The sequence below is a fragment of the Syngnathus scovelli genome, chromosome 7, assembly GCF_024217435.2.
Source record: "Syngnathus scovelli strain Florida chromosome 7, RoL_Ssco_1.2, whole genome shotgun sequence".
NCBI lineage: Eukaryota > Metazoa > Chordata > Actinopteri > Syngnathiformes > Syngnathidae > Syngnathus > Syngnathus scovelli.
The window spans coordinates 6401695-6417175 of NC_090853.1; the positions used below are offsets into that span (position 1 = coordinate 6401695).

General features: G+C 40.7%; 1 protein-coding gene across 3 annotated transcripts in view; it reads left to right on the forward strand.

Moving 5' to 3' along the window:
* mecom (MDS1 and EVI1 complex locus) overlaps positions 1 to 15481 on the forward strand; it is a 95969-nt gene that overhangs the window by 34824 nt on the left and 45664 nt on the right. The window contains exon 1 of one of the 3 annotated variants that reach the window (XM_049724760.2): positions 14904 to 15059. The exons of the other annotated variants lie outside the window; for them this stretch is intronic. Coding sequence (XP_049580717.1) covers positions 15012 to 15059 — 48 coding nt within the window. The 5' untranslated portion in view covers positions 14904 to 15011. Of the gene's footprint in view, positions 1 to 14903; positions 15060 to 15481 lie in introns of those variants that run through there. 3 annotated transcript variants of the gene reach the window in all.

Consider the following 15481-nt stretch of genomic DNA (forward strand, 5'->3'; position numbering starts at 1 on the left):
GCTTGATGAAGAGCCTCGAGCGGCTGTAGCTGGTCTTGACAGATCGGGGGAAGTTTGTCACCTGAGAGGCCACAGCTCCTCAACACCATCACCATAAATTTATGGGATTTATTCATAAAGGGGAAGTGTGAGTTATGGGGTCCATGATGCTTTATGAATACAGGAATAGTGACTTATGGCAAAGATAGCCTCAGTAAATAAAAGGCAGCACTGAGGGATCCATTGGACCTCCACTGTGGTAAACACGACTGGACTGCACACCAATATGTGTGTGTATGATTGTGCGAGGGTCTTCAGTTTTGGGCCAAATTTGTAGTCATATTACTAAAATAATCAGAGGTGTCAAGTAGTTAAGCAAAAATACTTTGTTGTTGTTTTTCAGTAGAAAATGTGTGTATCTAAGTAGAGTATTAATTTTTGGGCCTGCTATGTACTTCTACACACACACATACACACACACACGGGTTTTGATACACATTTGGATGACCATGAGTCCATATTATGCCGTCATCTGACACATTCAAATTCAAACTCACTTTAGGTCAGTTAGCACCAACAATAAGAAAGGGAGCTCGAGCTGAGAGTTATAGAGCACTCAATGAGTCTTTGGCTTCAACCGAAAACCTGTTGCCCCCGTGGGATTTCTGGGCCCTAGGCTTTAAAAAAAAAAAAAAAATGGGCGCCTCCTGCAGTTGGAGTGATGGGCGGAGCACGTTAGGGGTGCAGGAAGGGATGGGAAGGTAGGCCTGGGCGGGACCGGGCTTCTTAGTCCTTTTGTGCTTCTCTTGAGTTCGAGGCGGAGGCGATAGTTTTGGTGGTGAGGAGGTGGTGAAGGAGATTAGCAGTGATGGTGAATGGGAATAGAGGATTAGGTGGCTGGGCCAGGCCTTTCTTGGCTCTGGCTGGTCTCCTGAACCTTCTGGATGGAGGGAGAAGAGGCAGATGCCTGCTTACACATCCTTCAAACTGCTGTCAACTCAAGTACATGAGTTGATGAATGATCACTCCTGTACTTAGTTGCACATACCAGTCCATTTTCTCACAGACAACAGCAAGTTAGTAGCTGCACTATTGACCAGGTGGCAGAAGTAGACAATACTTGTTTAGTCTGTACTTGATCTGCACAGGTGTAATCACGCTTATGTTTTTTATTTTTTGTAACCTTTTTGTTCTCAAACATGCAGTATTTTATAATCTGTCGAAGTCAGCAGTGCTCTCAATGATTTGCATGTGTCCTCACAGGATCATACGTGTCTTAGACAGAGTGTGGGAGTAAGGACTTGGGGTGTTTCAAGAGGGCATTTTTTTTGTGCATGGATAAGCCGCTGTCCTGAATGAATGCAGATGTCTGTGGCCGTCTGGATGTCTGTCCCCCTGTGCACTGACGGCCTGTCACCTCTCTCTGTCACGAGGAGAAAGAGCCACTCTCATGCCTCACTAAAAGCCCCTTAATCCCCGAGGCCCAAGCCATATCCCGTCCACTGTCAGAGAAGAAGGTCCTACCCACAGCAGCGCTATTGGGATGAACCTCTCTGTCACTCATGCACCTCTCGGTGAAACCACAGCTTCACGTTTTCTCATGAACACGCACTTTTTATTTTTTTCATGCAACTTGAAAGAAAGAAAAAAACAGGAATGGTGGGATGCTAACATAGCACAGCATATATATTTATTTTCTTTCTTTCTTTCTTTCTTTCTTTCTTTCTTTCTTTCTTTCTTTCTTTCTTTCTTTCTTTCTTTCTTTCTTTCTTTCTTTCTTTCTTTCTTTCTTTCTTTCTCAATTAAAAACACTATAGGCGTAATCCTCTTTGAGCTAAATTATCTGGGCTATCCGAGGTGTCTAACTTGTTGATAGTGAGCGTTCGACCTCTCTTCAACCATGTGGGTCTTCTTTTGTCTAATTGGGTGTCTGTGAGAGATGAACTGGCCCTTCACTGCAGCCAGATCTTGATTGTCTTGGAGTGATGTCCATTGAAAACCCTAAAGACAAAACAAGATGAGGGTTCATCGTCCTGCCTCTCAGTTAGTTTGGTAATCCCTTTCCTTGGGTTAATCTGTTGTTTGTTGGTGCTGGCAGAGGCCAGTGTGTATCGAGCAGTGGGGGTTATTGACGTTCTAATCTCATGTGAAAAAGGCGAGGACATTTTTTTTTCAAAGACAAAGCACAGTCTTGACTCCAAGTTTCCATTGCGCATGTCTCCCAAAATCTCTAAAGTTGTCCTTTTGCAGTTCTAGAAATAAATAACACTATGGTCATTTTTTGATTTCCTGATTTGTCCTAAAAACTTCCCTCGTCCTTTATCGTCTCCCCCTCATGTCCTCCTCCTTCCTCTCTTTCTCTGTTTGAGTTCCCAGCAGGGAGGGGAAGCTAGGTTAACTAACTGAACAAAGTCAGAGTGAATTGCTAAAGGACAAAGGCGGGCATGAGTGGGAGCCCGGGAATTCGGAAGGTGTAGCCACCCGCTCAAAGCCAGGTGAAGGAGGCCCTCATCAGGCGTCCATCGGAGCAGGGCAAAGGTCATAGGACATAGTCGATTTTAAGTGAATGGAAGAGCATATTTGACTGAAGAGGGGAGTTTGGGAGAGAAAAAAAAGAGATGAAGTAGGAGCAGCGATTGAATAAATCAGAGGGGGGCATTGTTAATCCCAGTTAATCTGACCTGCCTTGATGAAGACAAAGGTCCTGCTGATGCTTTAGTGGGATCGTCACAACACATGCATACCACATTGTGAACTCAATAGGGGGGCTGATCAGGTTGAAGAGACATCCAAGAAAGGTTCAAAAACATAAGTGTCTAGACAGAAACAAATACACAGGCCAACATTGTGCTAATAAGTACCATTGGTGTGAATTATAAATCTGACATTTAAATCCGCTATCTAAGCAACTTTTTTTTTTTTTTACAAACCGTGGCAAATACAGTAATAAAGACAAATTACGTACATTTGTTGCATTAATGCTGACAATATGTGCAAATAGTTTTCTCAACTACACTTAATGTTGTCAAATGGAGAAATTGAGGGGAGCCGTAAAAAGCGTACAGGAAACCAAGGTGATGAATTCCGTGTGCTGGGTCCATAGATACCTTATCTACGGGGAGCATGATAGGGTAAGGGCCTTCTCTTAAAACACACGACTGATTGTTTCCAAATGTCCACCCAACAGGGAAAGGTTAGAAAGTGCGACAGACTGCTACTCCGGGGCAGAGCTTGCAAGCTTTTTATTGGTCTAATTCAAGGTGAATGGAGAGTGAAAAGCAAGTCAGTCTCAGCTTTGCTGCTCCAGTTGCTTAACTATCACTCAGATCACATTACCAAGCAGTAAATCTAAGTACCAGTTAAGGCAAATGTGTGCTAATACTGCTTTACCAAATCACTTAAGTCTGTGGTCAGTATTATACAAACAGGTACAGCGTACTTTTAGCCTTTGCTCCACTTTGGTAGTGACTTGCAATTTCTATATTTTTGTTTCTTAAGTGCACCTGTGTGTGCGTGTTTTTAGTATGTGGCAGTATGGCCACATTTCGAGAGCCACCTTTTTGTTCTGTACTTCTAGTTCAAAGGGCAATAAAACACAAGGATCTGGTTTGAACATTTACAACACTTAAAAAAACACAGACGCAACCACATTTATCACATAAATCCTGTGCCCCATTGCAATTATTCCATATTGCTGCTCCAATTAGAGTCGGTCCAAAACCAGCGGCTTGAAGCTGCCAGGTTTAGAAAGACAGAAAGCAGAGGCCACAGGTGGCAGTAACTCATAATACTTTGATTCCGCAAATGTGAAAGGTTGCTGCTCACACTTGTGCTCATGTGGAAAGTAAATATTTGTGAGTGGTCCTTGTCTATTCTTTTGAGATATGACGTCGTAATTAGTGTTAATAGTTAAACAGTAAATGACTGACTGATAATAGAAAATTTAAGAAAACAATCACGTCATCACCGGATCAATATAGCTTTGGAGACAAATATAATCAAATTAAAGATGAATGGAACAAGAATTGCTGTCAGTTCATTTGAAGTTATAATACCACAAAAAACTTTATCCATTATACCCCATAAACATCTAAATTAATTCTGAATAATTTATTCTAGGGATTTTCACTTGCGAACAAAATAGCCTGTTAATTTTCAAGCCACACTTTTAATGATCTTTATTTTTGTTGTTCAGGTGATATTGAATTTTGTTATGTATTGTTTTCTTGTTGTTCATGTCTTGTCAAAATCGTTAGATTTTGTTTCGACCTGTGCTTATGAACCTGTTCCCTTGTGTCTTCCAATCAACTCCAGCAGTCACTTGTGTCTTGTCCAAGTGTTCCTCAATGTCTCATCAATTTACTTGTATTTATTTCCCTGGATTATTTTTGTCTTTTTAAGTGGTCTCCATTTACAAAGCGCTATTGATTTGTAGAAATGCTTGTACACTGTTATCCAAACATAGTCTTCTTCAGTAATAGGAAGTAAGCCATTGTCTTTAATGATTAAGCGAATGATTTACTCTACTTTGTATAAAAGCGGTGTAATTCATAAAGTTGTGAGAGACGCCAGACTTTTTGAGTAATATATTATGTCGAACTAGAAAGCCTCATAAATCATCTGCAAGAGCTCCCTCCAACATGAACTGTACGATACATATGCTACAAGTCACATTTCATTTGCGTTCTGCCGAGGAACATTTTTTTGTTTACACTCGCGTTGACTTCGGGAACGTTTCTTCTAAGTATATTACAGACGTTTTTGCAACAAATCCTTTCCATACCCATCACTGTTCATTGTTTAAAAATTTTAATCTGAGCAAGAATAAAGTGTTACAATTATTGGATTAGACATAGAGCATGCTGAATAGTCATATGTTTTAAATTATTTTTTTTTCCGTGGTAGAGAACATGCAAAGTGACTTTGGGTAGCCTGTGATGAGATAGAATTGGTTCGAGTCAGACAACTAAACCAGAGTGATAGATGATGTAGAAGAGAAACAAAGATGGATTGATAGAAGAGAGAAAAACAAAGTGAGTGTGGTGGAATCACCCAAGAAAGTGAGAAAAATAGCCAATGTCTTGTCTTGTGTGTGCCAAGGGAGACTCATTTCCCTCTGGAGTATTCCACCCGAATTCGGTAATAGGATTTTCCAGACAGCAAGGTAGACTGTGAGCCATCTTGGTTAATGGTTGCTCACAGATCAGGGTTAATGCAGCCCAAAAGCTCCTCCGCTGCATGGGGTGCTATGGGACTCTGTCGCTCCCTCCTCGTTGGCCTGCAATGTCAACATTGATCCTTCACAAGGGATTTCTCCCTGCAGAACTCAAAGGGCATTTCTGACATCTTCAACAAACTAATTGTTATCTCCATTCCTGTTAAGCCCTCCAAGTATGTTATGACATCCATTGTAACATATTTTGGACAGCGTTTGATCGGTTCTGCTCTCCTCCCAGTTCTCCTCTCTGGCCCGGAGTGATACTGGGACCAGGTCCAACCCCCAACTAGGACATACAGCCATAAATCATCTTGCTGGCACAAGACTCTATTTTCAAAGCAGAATTAGGGCCATTTTAGGGACAAAGGTCTTTGAGACCCTTTGAAACAAGGGATAACGTCTTTTTGATTATTCAGATTAACTGATTTGACAAATATTACGGTTAAGCGAGCCCATTCTATATTCTTCAGTAAAACAATTAAGACTAGCTTTCATACATCTAAATTAAATCAAAGTATAGCTGACAGGGCCAACTCCTGGTCGACTCAAAATTGTGGTGAAGTCTTCATCTCGCCCATACATGGAAGGATAAGTTCCAGCTTTTCCACATCCCTGAATATAGAAAATGGATGGCTGACTGCTGGAGAGAAATTTTAGGACCTTGCTCAAGGGCACCATGCTATTTGTGCTCATGTGGAAAATTGACCTTGCTTCCAAATCGAAGTAGTTGCTCTTGAATCTTGATTCTTTATTCCAAAGGCAAGTTCTTACTGATTTAAAATACCTGCCACCCCAAAAGGCCTATATTTAGGAACATTAAATGGGTTTCTACCTTGAAAATACTCAAAGTGCTTTCATAATATATCATCCACATACCTGCAAGAAAAGTAAACAGCTCATTGGCAAGTCGGGGAAGAGTATCTTGCAGAATATTATGATGGAACATGAGAGGTAAAAGGGCTTTTCATTTGTGGGCCAACCAAGAGTACCATTTTTCCCAAATATATCTTGTTGCCAAGATAGCCAGGACATGGTTTTACAGTGCAACTTGGTGGTTTCACCCCCGTTGACACGAAGAAGACCCTCGCCAAAGGTGGCCTCCCCTCACCGCTTTACATTCCACATTTCCACCAGTCTCCATCGTCCCAGTGTGTTTGGATGGCCCAGCCATTCTGTCAGTGTGTGAGGGACTGCTGTTTTTCTTACAGGCCAGATCAAGACAAGAGATGGGCCTCAGGGGGCGTGAGGATGTGAAGCTTTTGACATGTCTCGTAAATCTGGGGTGTCCCATCTCCAATGCCCGATCAGTGCACGGCAATGAGAACAGCAATGAGGCGTGAGGATGAACATTCCTCAGCCTGTTCTCACAGACAATCCTCAGGGTTTTGCTTGGAGAATTTTTGTGACTTTTTTTTTCTGACAAGTGATCTGTTTACCTTTCTACTTAAATCAACTCTGATCAATAGACTTCCAAATCCCATTTGGCCTTTGAGATTTGTTTCTGAAAGGTGTCAAAACATCAGTTCATCATTATATTCAGGGTCCATGAGATGTCTAGGGATATAAGAGAAAGGGATCAATGGATAAACTAGCACCCAGAACCGAGAATGGTTTGAAGCAGTAACAATCTCTGTGGTGATAATTCTCACATCTGTCAGCTCTCTGATGCAAACTGCTCAAATTTGTCCCAATTGTGTGGTTGTGTTATTCAAAATGCAACCACCCATTTTGTGTACTGTTTATTCTATTCAGGGTCACAGGAAATCCAGAGCATGTGCTAACTGACTTAAGAGACAAGATGTGCATTAAACTTATCATCAGGGCATTTTACATCTCATTGATTTTACGTAATTGTTTTAAAAAGTCATTTACTGGCACTCGTTCGTTTATGTTGTTTCCAAAAAATGAGCAACGAACCGTCCGTTTATTTTTCAAGCCAGACCAAGTTGGCCGCGGTTAGAAATTCACCTTAAAGAAAAATGCAACAACTAAAAAGTAGCTAAAAAAAAAGAATCCCTAGTGACAGAGCCACCCACAACAAAACAAACCGGTCCTCACTCATCCCATTGTGTCCTTCCTTTTATCCAGCGAGCCACCGAAGCAACGTTAGCTAGATTTTTCACCCAAATGGAAATGCAACCTGTCACTTTACGCAGCCTCCAACCGCTATGTCTGTCCAATCCGTCATCACGCACAGGCAGCCCTGCAAATAGGACTGCCACTCTCACTGTCATGTGAGTAACGGATGTCCCGTTACCACTGGGTGGGGCCAGGCTACACTCAGGTCCACTTTCACCCCTCTTGCCCTTCACCATTTTTTCTCAGTTGTCTTCTCAAGATGCCCCCCCCCCTCCTCTCTCTGATGATACTTTGTATTTATAGCTTATTGTTTGCAATGTATGCTACATCCTCTAAACACACACACACACACACACGAACACACACCATGCATCAATCCCTAATCAAGACTCAAGAGCAGTTTTACAATAGGAGCAGTCCTGGGGTGAAATAAATTGTGTCCTGGATTGGTAACCTAACAGCCATCATAAATAATGTAGACCTATTTGAAGGGGAAGATGGGGCATTAGAAGCTATTTACACTGCAGAAGCTGAGCTATCGATCAGGGGATGTCCCATAGATAAGAATGGGATGATGTCATGGTTATTTATAGGGCGTCTTGATGGTATGGCTAAAGAGGAGGTTGCAGGATGACAGAAGCTTTTTTGAATTTTTGGCACCAATGAAAATTAGCAGTAGACAAGATGTAGCCAAAACATGCAGCTAAAAACTTACACAGCATGAAACACAAATTAAAGATGCATACCTAAGGATGCACAATGCCTGTGGTGTGACTGGAGCCTATAAAATGTTGTTAGACAGAATCGCTAAGAGGCAAAACAGTACATCTCTGTCTCTATAAAACATTGGTGCTCCACTGATGCGCTATCAAGTGAGCCAAAGGCCATATTCAATAGGAGACTCGGACAGAATTACCATTCAGGGATCACTTGCCAGGCCAACATAAATACAAATGAGCTGCCGGCTTGTCGGAAGAGTAGTGAGAACTTATACGAGGTTCAGAGTCTAGTTTGCAACTTAAAAACTGAGGATTGTGGAGTAGTAGTTTGCACATATTTTAATTGCTTTTCTAACATAACTGATAAAAGGCACATAATACTCAAAAGAACAATGATTTACTTGAAAAATGACTCAAGGGAGTCCATGTTTCATCTACACAAGGTGCAGTAAGGTGTAGAAGGAAACAGGAGTCGGTGTTGGCTGCACTCCACTGTGTTGTTTTGTCACTTGGCCCTGAGCAATAAACATTATTGTGAATATTAGTCCAGAATTTTTGGCAGCTATCCAGATAGCAGTGCAGGCAGGGAAGCTGGTTGGACACAAACACAGCAACACTGCTGCCATTAGCTCCCCCCCACACATCACCACAATACACTTAAAGACTAAAAAGGCACCAAAACAACAAGATGTGTGGAGCCTAAAGTCCTGCCCGGCCCTGATAACAAGTCTCAGCATTTAGAAAATAAGCGTGCACATATGGCTGTTTGATGTTCTCCTCCGCTTATCTCTGCTAACTTCAAATTCTCAGAGAGTTTCTCCTGTGAGATCAAGTTCAGTTGCTAATCTGCTTGCTTTTTTTTTTTTATGAATTATTATTATTGAAGGGGAGGGAAAAAAAAAACTTACTAAAAAGCTCACAGCTGTGTTCCTGCACCAGTGGTGTTTCTGGCGGTCTTCTTTTATGCTGCTAATGAGAAAGTAGTGGAGAGGCCGTGAAAAGTCATCCAAACTCTGCAGGACTTGTTCAGCTTTGAAACTCTCAAATTGTTAGCTTATTGCCAACAATTAGTTAGCAGGATTATACAATTAGTAGATATTTTGAGTATATTTTGTGGCAGATCTGGATAAAAGAGTGAATCATGTATTTCCATATGTTGCTCTTAGAGTTTGGTTTTATTGGAACTCGGTCGACAGAGTAAAAAATTGATTGGTGAAGATCAGGGAGTGGCAATTTATTTATTTTATTTATGTTATCGTCTGTAGGATTAGCCGTAAAACCAAATGACGCATACTCATTTTCTGTCTGTAACAACATTTTCCAAAGCAATATGTCATCATTATGACCAGTAGGTTGATACTCTCAAAGGTACTTCTGTATGCATGATACTGATTCTAAAATCTTGGGAACATGCCTTTCCTTGTTTGTTCTTGGACAAGGTACAGACAGTTAGCTCGGAGTCCAATATTGAATCTGGTGAAATATATTAGGCTTGTGTTATGACGGCTGCTTCTGGATGATGCTACTCACCTGTGCTTCTGTGGCTTGGCACAAGGTCAAGATAACAGAGAAATACAGGGAGTGCAGATAACATTGATAGGGCACCTCTCTTCCTGGGGGGGGGGGGGGGCTATTCAAGAGGAACGAGGAAACGCATTGCAAACGGGTCACTGCTGGGTCAGTAAAGTCCATGAACTCTCAGCTTTGAGATACAAGTGTGGAGAGGCGAGCAACTCCATCATAGCTTAAATGTGTCTGTTTTTTAGTCTGGTCAGGACAAAGTTGAGGTAAAACGAAGAATAGGAAGGAGACAAATATCTAAATGAGTTTTTCAGATTTTATTAGATTTCTTTGGATCAGTGCTTGACATCTGGAGACATCTTGACATCTGCTATGATGCAATATTAAGAGACACTAATTAGTTTCTTTGGTTCCTCAGCATATATTTGAAATGTTGCGGGACCTGGGTTTAAAAATTATTTGATCGCACTATGGTGCAGATTGTATTTCTTATATGCTTAATAGTTTTGGAATTAATTGTATCAAAATAAATCAAAAGTGAAATGATTGCAATCAACAAAACTCAAGTAACAGAATAAATGCAGATAGATGCATTTTCACAATATATCAATTTGCATTCACCCAACCACTACAAGTGTGTGTGCGTCCATTCATGTGTGTACCTAAGGAGGGCCTTTTTTGAGTGAAGACTTTTAAAGTTTTGTTAAGATCTCTTTGACAAAGCCATCACAAAGGTCATGTATCTATAAGTATGTCTTTGACCTTTCACTTATGACCCCTTGGCCAGCCAACAGAACAAAGGGCCGGGTGAAGGGTTACTATGGTAACAGGCCGAGTGGGTCAGTGAAGGGACAGATGGCATATAGATAGTGCAGCGATTGCGTGGCACATTTAAACATGATCTAGTGTGAACGCCCACGTCTCACGCCTACATCCACCTGCTCTTCACTCAGATTAACTTTGCAAGATAGCATTTACTTCACAATGAGGACATTTGATTAATAACTGTGGAAATCATACCACTCGATATAAAATCAACAGTGTGCTAGAAAACACTTCATGAGGAAATGAATATATTGTTGACATTGAAAAAGAATATTTAAATATAGGTCAGCTTTTTTATAAGGTGAATAAAAACTAAAGGTGCTTTTGTTTGCACTTGGCCAAGTCTTTACAGGAAATAGTTAACATAGCGTTAACATGCGATCAACATAAAATATGTTTTCACTTTTTGATTTGGTGGGGTTTATTAGAATTATTTATATGCTCCAGTGGCAAGACCTCAAAAACAAAACTATTGAATTACATACTTTAATTTTGTCACTCAATTCAATCATATAACTTATTTTGAATCCCAAAGCAAATATGTGTGTCGTTCAACATAAAAGTGCATCAACAATTCTGTAAAACTAAAACTGCCCAATGAGGATGAGTTGCTACGCTCCCAGGTCTCTATCTCAGCTTGCCTTCCGGGAGGAGGAGGGAATCTGGGGTTTTGCCCCTCCACCCCACTTCCCCCCTCTTTGTTAGAATACCTCCTATAATAAATCTGGATCTACTAAATAGCCCATGAATAAAGGGATATTTTATCCTTGGTGGCACATGGAAGATTTAGTGGGAAGAAGCAGCGTCGCCTCTTTTTCTGAACAACTACAAAGTGGTCACTCAGCGAGCCTTAAGAGGCATAAAAAGCCTGCGGTAGTTCATTAAATATCCAGAATGAAGATGGGGCTGCTGGGGTGGTGATTTAGAGTAGTCAGGTGCATATATCGCGGCCCCACCTCTTATCCTCCGTTTGTCCCGGGCAAGAAAATAACTGCGCAAGCTGTGCTGTTTATTGTCTGTGTAGTTGAGGACACTGGGAGGAAAGAGAGAAGGAAAAAATATTTGCAACTTTGTTGCACTTAAAGGAATAAAAGTGCTTCAAAGGTCACTTTAGAGGTGCTTCATTCAGAGCAAATGTTGATTCAGAAAGTATTTGGATGTTTTTCTGTGAACACATGAACTCTTGTCAGGGAATTCTACCACCCACGCATTCCTGAAAATCAAAAGTCTGACGGCAGTTTGTTTTGCAACTTGAAGGCATATTTTACATAAAAATATTGGTCGGATGTGACATCTGACCACACATGTTACGCTTTATATTTTATGTGTCCTTGGTGAGTGGCACTGTCATCAGATGAATTCCCAAATGAATTGCAACTTGAACCGTCGCGCTATAAATTATCACCATTTTAATGTTATACGTGTTCACACGTGCACGCAAATGGTTTCCTCAACTGCTGGCTTGACTTTGATCTTGCAGCACATTATTTTTTACAAGTCTGAGTTTCTCACCTGTGTGACATTTACGGCTAAGCCACTTAAGATGTAGAACATTCAATATTTGATTTCACATTCTGAAGTGTTTTTATGTCTGTGATAGGGCCATGGTTTGCTCAATGCTTTGTGTCCTGTTCAAACATTCACACAGTGCAAGGGAGGGACACCAAAATAGTATTGAGGAACTGTGTGATCAAAAGACAAAAGAGTTTGATAATGCTGTTGGAAAAATGACTAATACTATCTCGTGTCTCATTGGAAGTGAGAATGATTGCTGAATTGGTCTTGACATTTTTGGATATGACACACACACACATATTTTTATATCTATCTATCTCTCTCTATATATATATATATATACCTATATAATAATAATTGATATTTCCAAACCTTGTCACCTGGAATACAAGGAAGTCAACAAAAAAAGAGATTTAGGCTACTGAATAGCGTCAGTGAAGTACAGTTAGTAAATCATTAGAGCCTAAACCTCTGCCATAGGTAAAACAATTTGTTTCCTCGGAGCATCAGTAATCACAAATGATATTTTTAATAATCCTGCAAATGAATAATTAATAAATCTGCAACTCATGCCACACCACTTGACAACACCCACATAGGAAAGAGTTGGGATGTTCCTGTGGACATCAACTAATCTTCACAGTGAAGGGCAGCATAAGGTCACGTAAATCCCACTTGACACTAAAATAACATTATTGGACTCCCCAAATAAATTCATTTAGCGTCGTATTCATGAATGTCAAGTTTCTTTCTGCTTCTGCAGCAACTCTCACATTTGGTCATTGGTTTTCCCCTCTTCGCTATACCCTTCAACCACCTCTCGGGTGTCAGTTTAACGATATAGGGCCTGATCAGTAGAAGCTGATGTCCTAATAGAGAAGTAATGAGAATAGATCTGCTGGCTGCCGGGCCGTCCTCGCGTCCCACCGTGCCGCTGTGTTCAACCACTTATGAAAGACATGAGGGGGAGAGCGTACGGCGCGCTCCATCCAGCTCTTAGCGCAAAGATAATATTCACTCTTTTATCCACCTCTCCTTGACAAATGGCTGCCATTAATCAGAAGCCTTGTGCGTATGTGTGCACAGACAGAGGTGAATGCTGAGCATGAGCCACATTCAAGATGTGGAGAAGGGAAGACGGCGCACAATCCACTTACAATTTGAATAGAATAGAATCATCTTGAGAATTTGGCTGTAGACGTGTTAGAAAAAAATTACGGTGAAAAATAACAGAGACATGTGGGCAGTTGCTTGTGCTCTCAGTAGATATCTTGGCAGTTAGTGAGAAGGCCGGAGAAGGGCTTTTGTGCGAATGAATGTGTCTTAGCCTCGTCCAACTTTATCATGAGGGTAAGTCATTAATCATTGCATTGACAGCATACACACAGAGCGAAAAACAGATACTTGGCTACATGCACACGGGCTTACACCTCCATTGAATTTGTTGTTTTAGCAATGCCATAACGACTGCACATTACTAAAATGTGACAAAAAGTCCGAACACAAAAACACAAAAAATAGAAAAACATTCTGGGGTGTCTTTTTTGTGTTGTTACACAGCAGGATGATTATGATTGTGGTTACACTGATGCTGCAATGACTTTGTTTAGTTGCCTTTTCATCCAGGACATTAGCAAATGTAGTTTTTTTCTTAACTCATAAACAATACAGATTTTTTTTTTTTAAATGAAATTATTTTATCTGGTTTGATCCAACAGTTCATTGAGATAGTTACAAGAACCATGTAGGCCTTTACATTTATTTATTTATGTATGTATTTATTTATTTATTTATTTATTTAAAAAAAAAAATGGGGGGGGGGGGGGGTTGTTTAAAGGCTTACAATCATATACAGGCTCGCTCCTATTTTACTTTGGCCAAGTTCTTCCCATTGGCTTCAGCTAGACGTCTGGTCCGAGCCTACTTTTCCACTGTCCTGCCAAATCGCCACCACATCGCCACATTTAAGAGCATCATGTCTAAACTGTGCCTCGCCAAGCACGCATGCCAATGGGTTAACCCAATTCAGATCTAATCTGACAGACATGTTGCCTTGACAGTAAGCAGGGAAACCTCACTGGCTATTTCTGGATGAGTTGCTCATGTTTGGCTTCTTTGTTATCGCAGTTCATTCACAAGCATCTATAGCAACACACTTCAGCAGAGGTCATTTGGCACAGGCTTCATCTTTTGCGCTGTAGCCAAAAACTGTTGTCATAGTGAATTCTCTTACAATGAGCGCACACGCAACTCACATAATCTCTTGTTTTAAATTTGCCAAATATTTTTATTTCTCTTTTTCTTTTCAGACACAATCTAGATAAAGCAAACACTTTAAAATGGATGTAGTAATTGCAGCTTCTTCCAATCACGTCAAATAGGAGCTTCAGTTTTTACAACTGTTCTGCAGCAAATGAATAGAAACAAGACGCACAAACAATTTTGTCTTTGAATAAAATTCACATACAGGCTGGCACATCTTTTCTTTGTGACGTTGTAGAGTAAGAGCCAGATTTAGCCATGCAGTCCTGGAAGTGTCCACTCTCATGTGCTGCACACATCTTGTTTATAATTTAAGATTTAGCACTCTTCAATAGTCGTCAATATGGCCACTTGTAAAAGCTGTCTGGGACGAGTTGGAGGCTAGCTGGCTTGTTAGGCGCTTGGAATATGTGAGGCAGGTGCTAAAGGGCCAATGTCCATCTGGATCTGATCACCCAACAGTAGTTTCGGCGTGCTGGTTCATGCTTGCACATGGTGTTTCGCTTGCGAATGTGTGTCAAGCCTTGGGCTTGCGGGCCAGATGTGGCCTCTGTGTAGTTTTCTTACATCATCCTAAATTCAATTACTTTTATTCTTTGCCCTCCTCTTGTGGAATCATAAAAAATAAAAAAAACACAGAGCTTTGCGGGCACCCACTCGTGCTATCTTGGCCTGTTTGTTTTAACCTTTTAATTAAGTACCTGTTTGGACCTAACCCTAACCTTTATTTTCGAATCTTCTCTCGCTTCATTGTCTGTATCATCAAATAGTTGGCAGCAGATGATAGAAAAGGTGGGTGGAGGATACCGCAGTCCTGCTCCACCCAGTCAGGTTGCTTAATTGCGAACTCAATGTGACAATGAACACTTAGTATACTATCTTCGTACGTCAAGATGACACACATGCAGTGTTCCTCTCAGAAGCATCCCCACAACTATGTGGTAAGTGTCATTTGTTTTATTTTTCTACTTTAAGTCTTGTCAATTGATTCTGTCAAAGTCATGTGTTACCCGCCGCATAGTACATATTCAAAAATATTGGAATGGCAAGGATGGGTGTACTACCGGCCTTTAAAAGCATTTCAAACGAAAAATGTAGTCAGCGCGTCAAAATCTCAAATGTCATTCACTGTTAATTTAACTCCGGCCCAACATTTTGGTTCTCTGTCTTGAGTTGTTGAACACATTTTCTGTCGATTTAAAAATCAAGAAAAAATAAACGGACTTCTGACCCTTTTATCTCGAATGGCTTTTGAGTTCTATTGGAGGACACTAGAGACTTGTCAATCGAGCTGTGTATGTGTTTATATTTAGATTTTTTAATGAGTGTGATGTCATTTCTCCTCACCTCTAAAAACTATTTA